Raw genomic sequence first — 9,579 nt, forward strand, 5'->3', positions numbered from 1 at the left:
TTTGTGAAGCTACTTCATCGTCTCAGTGTCTCTGGAGGCTGCTGGCTCGCTACTGCTAACTAATCGAACTGCTAACTAACTGCAGGAGTCAGTTATGAGTTGCACCTTTTGGCATTAAATATTACTGTGCCGTTTATTTGTTTTGTTTGTTTTTACTAAAAAAAAACAAAAAAACAACAAAAGTGTGAGTACGCAACCATGAGATGAAAGGTGGCAAACAGAAAGGTGGAAGAGTGTGGGTGCACAGTCATTGTGTCTTGAGTGGACTTGGCACCCTGCAGAGCGGCGGAGAACAAAAGCACTCCTAAAACACAGTCGGGTGATACAGAGTCATCTGAAGACATGCACAGAGAGGAGCCGAGGAGGAGCAGGAGGAAATAAACAGCATCAAATACATTTCAAATGTATTTCTTCGGTCAAGGAGGTCAAGCGAAAAACCTCGCAGCACAAGCATTTCACCGAAGACACGGAGGAATAAATCATAAATCCTGCATGAGCGGCTGATCCTTCAACACTGCCCGTTGGCGTCTACAGTCGCATGTCTTTGCTCTCCGGTCACATGACCGTCGAGCACTTCTGACCCCGAGGAGGACGCTGTGAAGCTTGAGTGTCGGTCTCCACATGCTCAGGCTCATCCAATGCTTGTTCACTTGCAACACAACATTAAATGCAGCTTGAATGTTGTCCATGGACTAAAGTGCTACAGTTTCTTCTGCACTGAGACGCTTCCTGGGCCTGTCAGTAGTGACGCAGTACTGCGGTATACAGGGTCACTGTCATTATCTGAACAAGCGTGCTCTTCACAGCTGGCAAAAGGTGAGACTGAACTATCAATGTGGATATTATTATTATCATATTGTATTGGCAGGTGGTGATTCACAAGCTAATTTGTAGATGTTTGAAATGAACAATAAGATTAATGGAGTCACTTCGGATTAACTTCTTTGCAACATATTGAACGACATGCAGCATTTCTCCCTGGAATCAACCTCACTTATATTCATTTCCCTCACGTGCTGTTTCTATCAATAGTGTCTTGGTTTGTATGACGCCACAAATCTATTTGTGGGCCTTTGGTGTGTTGAAATCATTCAAACTCGCGCTTCCTTTATTTCAATGACGTGCGGTAAATTGAAGGGCATTACTCTCTCTGACTTGGCCCAGTCCAACTGCTGGCTGCCCTTTGCAGTCAAATCATTCCTGTCGGGTCGTCCACATGCTTTAGAGATGATTACATACTTCCTTTTCTTCCGTTTGGAGCGTTCCGTTCGGAAACCAAACAGCTCAGTGGGGCAACGGGAGCCGACTCGTATCAAAGTGGGAAGTAGGTAACCATCTGTGTGCCGGGGGGGCTTAAACTATGAAATATACCTTAACAAGTCCATGTTTCTACACTGGCTGGGAAGAAACATCCCCAAATGCACATCCCACCCTGCTGCATGCACAGGCCAAACCAGATGCTGCGCTTCATCCAAAGTACCTGTTCTCATTTTCGTTCCTGTCAGGGACAGACGACCCATTTCAGCATTAGGGAAAGAGAGGGAGGAAACATGAGGAACTGCGTGGCAGCGGACAGAGGGGGTGTGAGGGGGGGGCAACAGGGGGAGCAAAAGCCTCGGCGGCGCGTTATCTTTGTTAAAGTGGTACCGGACAGACGGGCGAACAAACCGGACTCCGGCTGATGAGGAACAAAAGCAGTTACGTTCAGTGGGATCGGGTCAGGAGTTGGGAGAAAGACTCGGGTTTTAATCCCGGGTCTCCGTAGTCTGGAGTCACTACGGTGGAATCGTGAAAAGACATTAGGAATATTTTCATATTTAACTCCAACGCTTTACTGTTAAAAAAAAAAAAAAAAACAGAAGTGTGCAAAATAACATACATCATCATCAGCGCGTTGCAACAGGTGGTCATTCAATTAGTAATTACTGCTACCACCTTCTAATAAGTAGTAGCAGTAAATTAGCCAATCACGACAAAATACACCGTCCGCCCGCTGGTGCGGGTTTTCATCTTAATGTATATATATTTTATTACTTTATTTTCTTCTTAAATTCACTCTTTGCACTCTTTAATTCTTCTCTTTGCACCGCTATATGCTGCACTGGCAGTAACGATGCAAATTTCCCCCAATGTGGGATAAATAAAGCCATGCTTATTCTTATTCTAATGCTTAAAGGGATAGTTCAGCATGTTGGCAAATTTGCCATAATCTGTACAGCGATATGAGAAGGTCCATTCCTTTCCATCCTCAGCGCCCGCTGTTTGTGTGTTGTTCTAATCCAGGAGCAGACGTTAGATGGAGTTTAGTTTCCCTCCCTCAGAACCGGGCAAATATTCACTTCTAGGGGAATATTTGCCAGGATGTTGAATTATCCCTTTAAGAGATTTGGAAGCAAATTATTTCTCAAATGGTCAAAGAATTAATCACACAGTATCGAGCACAATGGCACATCATCTTCATTATCATCTCTGTAATATTAGTGTTTCATTTGTATATTAAACGCTCAGCCGTATATCCAGTTTTTTTTTAAACAAAACATAATTAATAGAATTAATAAAGACAAAAATTAAATCAAATGGTAATAATAATTAGCAGGTTAAAAATGACAAATAAATTAAATAAATATGTTTCAGTCAGACAATGATAGAATCCATCTTTAGAGAAAGAAAAAAGTCCTCAGTGGCACCTAGAAAAAGCAAACAAAAAAAACACCAATAAACACATTCTATCGTGCAAACACAGGTACAGTGCATATTCATATCTGGGCTCAATGACACGAGGCTCTGAAGCACATCAGTCAGCGTCGCTGCTCATTGGCTGCCAACCCTCACTAAGTCAGGCCCATCCAGCTGGAATCATGACTGTTGAGCTATAGCGCTGCTCACAGAAGCCACGCAGCGACGCAGGCGAGATGCAAAAGTGAAATTATGGGATGCCTACACCAAAGTTGCGCGCACCTGCACACACACACGGCAGTGAGTGTCTGGTGGACTCGCTGCGAGCACAGCGACCCCCTACTGCATGGAAACTCCACTGGCAACAAACCTTTTTAACAACTGTACATTTCACCGGTGTCAAGTTTGAGTTAACTTAACATGTTAAGTAACCCTAACCCTAACGACATCAGACTCTGGCATAAAGTCAGACAGGTGCAGAACAGAAGAGGAGGATCCTTGTTATCAGAAAGGCGACACAATATATATATATATATATATAAAACGCAATCAAATGTATTGAACATGTATGAAAATGCTTCCTCTGGAAAGTATCTGGACTATTTTCTTTGTTGATTTCTAAAGTGGAAACACAAACGCATCTCAAGACGAGACAACGAGTCTGTTTGATGATACTTACTGGTAATCAAAGGAGCCGTCCTGGTCTTTCTGATCCACCGGGTCCAAGGGGAGGTCCTTCTTGTCTCGAACTGGAGGGGGCGGGTGGGGGGGAGGAAGGGGGAGAAGTGGAGGTGAGGCTCATTTAGCACAACACTGTTCAGCGACAGGTACATTGGTTGGTGAAGCTCGGCAAGGCACCAGGCACTTTACTGCAATCAGGGTTGGGTTTTTATCGTTTCGTTAGTCTTTATGTTGTCAATTCAGTTCCAGCCATTCAATGAAGCTCTTGGTCATGTGACACCTTGATGTCTGTTTTTAGTTGATCAATGGCTGTTAGTTCCAAACTGTCACACCCACCTATACATTCTGCCAAAGCAGCCACGTAGCTTCCACCTATGAATTAAAGAAGCTGCAAAAATATGAACGTGAGAAATGTTTCAAATTCTAAACTGCGCCACGCTGCACCGCAGATCACGGCTCCACTGTCCAGTCTCTGTAGGCTGTTTAAAAAAACTGTCTGTGAGCAGAGTCGACGTCTTGATCCACTGGCACTGGCTGCCAGCGCGAGATCCACTGGGGCCCCTGGGGTCACGAGGTCAAAACCAGTGTGGAGTGGGCCTCACCTGGGTATTTTCCACCACGACTTCTCTTGATGAAGCACACGATGAGCAGGATCAGGATGATGAGGGCGATGGCACACATCAGGCCGATGAACCAGCCTTGAGTGGCGATGTCCACCTGGTCGATGTAGGCTGTGGGAGAAGGTGGAGGAGGAGCAGAGGAGACAGTGGGACAGTGGTAGGTAACTGCTCTTCTGGACTGGACGTCAGACAACATCTTCCCAGGTTGGGGCTCTCAGCAGCAGCAGTGATGAAACACGGGGAGCAGCTCTTGCACAGGAAGTTCTCGTCCAGAGGCCCATCGGGAGAAGACAACGTTGGTCTGAGAGGAGAGTTTTCTGACGTTCATGGGCAATGGTGTCTTTACCCACCAACACTGACAGTGACAGTAGCTGCGCTTCCATCGCACCTAAAGTGGAGCCAAACCTAAATACGGCCGTAATAAAAACTGGTGGTGGAAACGGCTCCACTTGGAACAACCTCTCCAACCTGGATCAAAGGTTTGGACTCTCACGAGGAGGTTTTTCACACGGATCCACAGAGAGCAATATCGCAAAAGTCTCATGGAAACACTTTATTCGCACGGCTCACGGGGACCAGTTCACTTCAAGTGAAAGTAAAGGGTTATGATTGGACGGAAAATATTTGCAAGCTATCAAAGAGAAAAACATAACGAGCGTTCTGGACAGCAAACACGTGTAAACAGACAAAAGCAAAGGGAGTTCCGGTCAAATCTTGCGGGACGAGATTTCACCAGAATTCCGGCTGATGATTTTCACACCGTCGAATGGAAACGCCTTGCAAATCGCAATTGTGCTTTGTCGAAATTTTTGAAATATCGCTTTTATTTTTTGCGAAAAACGGTCACGGAAACGCAGCTACTGTCAAGAGCAGCAATCTACAACCTTGCCAGCAAACGCCACCAAAAACTACACAACATGTTTTTACAGTGTTACAACTCTGTTGGAGGTTCACAGTCTCCTGTCATCAGACAGGTGGGCCGTCTCGACCTGATGACCTCTAGCTGACCTTTACAAACACCTGCACGGTCGGCCAACCTTGACAGAATCAGGAGAGAACAGGAACCCAGCTGACAACGTGTCCCAGACAGTCGCCCCCTGCTGGTCCCCGGGCAAACCAGGTGGCGTCTCACCTGGTTTGGTTTTAAAGGTGATTGATTTGCTGCTGATGCTGCTGCGCTCATGGGAGAAAACCCTCAGATGGTACTTGGCGCCCGCCATCAGCTGTGTCACCGTAACAGGCGGCTGTTGTACCATTCGCACAACTTTCACCGTCTTGTTGCCTTAGAGACACAGGAAAGTGGCCAATTACACTCCAGGGGGTGTGGCCTTCTCACAACAGGTCAACAGGTTGTGCTTGGTAGCAAATGCAAATGGTAGCAATTACAATAGAATCATGAAATTAAAATGGGAAACAGCCTCTTCGTCCATCTCAAACGCTGATCTGTCTATCCATCTATCCATCTATCATCTATCTATCTATCCATCCATCTATCTATCTATCCATCTATCCATCCATCTATCCATCTATCTATCATCTATCTATCTATCTGTCTATCTATCATCTATCTATCCATCTATCTATCCATCTATCCATCCATCTATCCATCTATCTATCCATCTATCCATCCATCTATCCATCTATCTATCCATCTATCCATCTATCTATCCATTTATCTATCTGTCTATCTATCATCTATCTATCTATCTATCTATCTATCTATCCATCTCACTGTCCTCAATCGTCCTGGGTGAAATCGATGGTCAAAGTTGATTCTAAAGTGAGTAGAAGCATGCAAGGGCCATTTCTTCTCAAGCAATCTCAATCAATTTATTCAGACAAAAGCCAACAGCAGCAGCGGTGGGTTAATCACACACACACACACACACACACACACACACACACACACACACACACACAAAAATGCCAACGTCTCAACTTGTAACGTGTGCACTTTGTTTGGTGGTGTCTCATACATGTCGACAGCATGATGATGATGAGGCAGAAGACTGCTGGTCATTGAAGCAGAACATCTAGCGCTCACGACTCATGGATGAGACAGGCACTGTCAGAGTCATGCAGCACTTGCACACTCAGTCCAAGAACTGTTTTTGTGTTCTTGTGCGGTAAGCGTTGCAAGTCCACAACACGACACTCATCTTCAAGAGCGACAGATCAAAGCGTGATGAAGGAGAAGAAACAAAGAGCCCAAGGGGGTTGGAGGTCTGGCCCGTGACGTGGCTCAGGCTGTGAGCGCCACTCTGAGGCTGCAGCAGGAGAGGAGTGGCAGCAGTGGGACAGCAGCACATGGTGGTGACATCATGCACCATCATGCACCATCATGCCATCAACACAGTAAGTCTGGTTGATTTATTCAGTGGAGCTCATTCAAACACCATGCCATCAAAACAACAACGCTTGAAAAGAAAGAAAAAACCCTCTCACAATCCACTTCAACATTTCTTGTAATTACTGTAATTACTGTACAGTTTATTTTTGTATTGATTTTAGTTCTGCAACAGTGTAGTTTCCCAATTTGGGATCAATAAAGTACATCTATCTATCTATCTATCTATCTATCTATAATCCAACACCATCTCTTACTTTGATGGTTGTGACATCTGTTTTACTACAAATAAAATGTTCTATCATTTTTCTATCATAACTATCTTTTTTTTCAAATAGTATTGAGATGAATCAAATTTCCTCTTGTGTCTTTGTGAGTCTTGTTTAACTTTAGTTCATCCATTTTAATCAGATTGATCAGATCCATCCACTTTCTATGCTGTTACTCATCCAAACCCCAGTGTTTGCAACGCTGCGCGCTATAGTGGAGGAAACTGTATTGCAACTGCAGAACTCACGTGAGTTCAAGTCTTGTGATTGGTTCCCAGCAGAATGGTGGTAGATGGCCAGCTGGGCCGCTACCTTCTGCCTTCTTGTTCCTCTTTATACTCACATTTTAACTTTCTTCCACAAAAGTTCCTGCCTTACATGTCTATATAAAAAAAAAACTCTCTCATTCACTCATTCAGACCGTCTTTGTTTGAGGTACGTACACAAACAAGGCACATTTCAGAAAGCCAAATCCCAACCAGCTGGAAAAATAAAGTATTTCTTCAAGCCAAATCCAAAGCCAAAGCAAATGATCCCAAACGATCCAATCAAAAGCGTGGAAAGCAAAAGAAGTGACGCAGACAGAAACTGAGAGGAACAAACCCATTCACAGTGCAGCTTCACACAAAGCCCATTCCAAGCCAAGCAGTGTAATACTGAGTGTGTGTGTGTGTGTGTGTGTGTGTGTGTGTGTGTGTGTGTGTGTGTGTGTGTGTGCGTGTGTGTGTGTGTGCGTGCGTGTGTGTGACTTTCAAGACTACTTGAACAGTGGGACGTGACTCAGATAAATTCTAACAAATCTTCCTGGATATAATTTATTGATAATGCTAATAATGATAATGCTTTGAAATAAACATAATAGCCATCATTAACTCCAACTCAACAGATCCAAACAGCAAATGGAGCAAACACCAAGTCCAGGAGGAGCTCCTCCTCCTCCTCTTTCACTGGAGAGAATCACAGGAGCTCTTCCAAGTTACAATGATTTTGTGTTATGGACAAGATGATCCATTACTGTTCCATCATAGATTGATATCGAAAAGCATCGGTCATAAACATGAACATAAAGATAATGAGGCCCAATTAATCAGTGGCAACAGTTTTCATGCGCTGTTTGAATTTGTTACAGCTGCATTTGAGTTTGTACTTGCTGCCAGGTTGTATCTGTTACTAGAACTTTGGTACTAGAACTGTATTTGTGTTGCCCATCTATCTATCTATCCATCCATCTATCCATCTATCCATCTATCCATCCATCCATCTATCCATCTATCCATCTATCCATCTATCTACGAGCTGTATCTTGAGGAGTGAGTGAGTCAGGCCGGGATCAGTCTGATTTCTTACTGTCCAGCGTGAACTCTAGCACAAACTCGCTGTTTCCTGGTGGGAAGTTGTGTCTCCAGCTGACGTTAGCATAGTTACTGTTAGGCTCCACCGTCAGATTCCAGATCTCCCACACAGGGGGCGCTACACAGGGGGGGTAGAGTGGGGGAAGGGGGGGCAGGGTCAGAGGTCAAGGGTTAAAGCCAGAGGCAGCAATAAAGGGTACAATAAGACCTTAGCACTGCACTGTTGGAAACTCTCCATGAATTATCATTAGAGCTTTAAAAGCAGAAGTCACAGTAACTTCAAAATGTTCAACTTAGTTACACTTTTCTTTTCTTTTTTTTTGGCCTGCTGTGTCATTATAGTTTTTTTTTTTTTTTCAAATGTGTAAGGCAGGCAGACGCTCATCATCTTCAATAATCATACACCGCCATCACTGGAGAAAGATGAACAGCGCTACAACAGAACAATGGCCTGTACCCAACATGCTCTGATCGGTTAGCTTGGTCTGGACCACCACAGGCTGCACGGTGGTGGTGGTAGGCGCTTCGGTCGGAGCTGCAGTAGTGGTGGTGGTGGTGGTGGTGGTGGTTGTAGTAGTAGTAGTAGCAACATTTGTGGTAGTAGGAGGAGGAGCAGAAGTGGTAGTAGAGGCAGTAACAGTTGCAGCAGTGGCAGAAGTTGAAGAGGGGATGGTTGTAGGAGCGATGGTAACAGGAGGAAGAGGGAGGAGAGGAGGAGGAGTCGGAGAGAAAGCTGAACCCGAGGTGGCTTCAATCTCAACTACAAGGGAGGAGGCGGAGAGCAGAGATGTTAAAGACAAGGTAGCAGATACAGCAACAGGTGGACAAACACACACAGAGAGAGGAAGAAAGAGAGATACAACTACACACCAGCACACAACACACACAGACCTGACACAAGACCTGAGCAGATGGAGTCTGGACAGATTCTGGAGGACGGCTTCACCTTTTAATTAGATCTGACAATAAAATAGTGGCTTTTTTTTTTTTAAACCAGGCTCTTTAGTTTTGATGGGTTTTAATCATCGTATTGGAAATTAGTCGGAGCAAAGCATAAAAAATACAAAGCAGTCATGTGACATCATTTGAAACCTTAGTGAACTCAGTCGTGATGCTCAACCGCCCCTCTGGCAAAAACCAGCAAGTCTCTTCTTCTTCTGTCAGAGCTCCAAATGGCTCTGACTGACTGTTACAGTACCTTCGCGTTGAAGTCATCTCCAGGCTGGGTTTGCCAGACTGCTGATTCCCTTCACAATGTTCTTCAAAACATAAAGCATCATGCAACGTCAAGAGCTTATGGGATGGGTTGGAAATAAGTAGAGCTTCCGTCGCTGCGACCCGACGAGACAGCTGAGCGTTCCAGAGCAGCCCGAAGCAGCAAGCAACCTCTCCGAGCAGGCAGGGCTGGGAGTGATGCGTGGTTGCGATGGACCAGACATGGCAGCGTGGCAGAGCTTTGGACGAAGCTCTGAAGCAACTGAATCAGCCCAGTGATGGTGGTCTCAGCAGTAGAAGTTGCTGGGCTGTGGCCATCGCCAGCACACTTCACTTCAAACCCCCAGCAGACATCAGAATGTTTCGGTTGCTCAACATTCTGATGTGACCGCATTCCTCTCAGCGACCCATGCAGACTC

General features: G+C 45.0%; 3 protein-coding genes across 20 annotated transcripts in view; 2 read left to right on the forward strand and 1 right to left on the reverse strand.

Annotated features, from left to right (window-relative positions):
• Positions 1 to 9,579, forward strand: part of hdac11 (histone deacetylase 11) — a 400,302-nt gene that overhangs the window by 229,680 nt on the left and 161,043 nt on the right. The gene's annotated exons all lie outside the window — the stretch shown is intronic.
• barx1 (BARX homeobox 1) overlaps positions 1 to 9,579 on the forward strand; it is a 214,368-nt gene that overhangs the window by 118,232 nt on the left and 86,557 nt on the right. The gene's annotated exons all lie outside the window — the stretch shown is intronic.
• Positions 1 to 9,579, reverse strand: part of nfasca (neurofascin homolog (chicken) a) — a 62,945-nt gene that overhangs the window by 2,967 nt on the left and 50,399 nt on the right. For 7 of the 14 annotated variants that reach the window (XM_076013188.1, XM_076013192.1, XM_076013191.1 and 4 more), the window contains 5 exons: positions 8,403 to 8,705; positions 7,941 to 8,063; positions 5,110 to 5,259; positions 3,960 to 4,088; positions 3,356 to 3,425 (listed from right to left, as the gene is read on the reverse strand). In XM_076013188.1, the coding sequence (XP_075869303.1) occupies positions 3,356 to 3,425; positions 3,960 to 4,088; positions 5,110 to 5,259; positions 7,941 to 8,063; positions 8,403 to 8,705 (775 nt within the window). Of the gene's footprint in view, positions 1 to 3,355; positions 3,426 to 3,693; positions 3,746 to 3,959; positions 4,089 to 5,109; positions 5,260 to 7,940; positions 8,064 to 8,402; positions 8,706 to 9,579 lie in introns of all 14 variants that reach the window. The other 7 variants (XM_076013199.1, XM_076013196.1, XM_076013195.1 and 4 more) reach the window with 4 other exon arrangements.

The sequence above is a fragment of the Nelusetta ayraudi genome, unplaced genomic scaffold, assembly GCF_046127955.1.
Source record: "Nelusetta ayraudi isolate G7.1 ecotype Tasmania unplaced genomic scaffold, CSIRO-AGI_Nayr_v1 ptg000146l, whole genome shotgun sequence".
NCBI classification, from domain to species: Eukaryota; Metazoa; Chordata; class Actinopteri; order Tetraodontiformes; family Monacanthidae; genus Nelusetta; species Nelusetta ayraudi.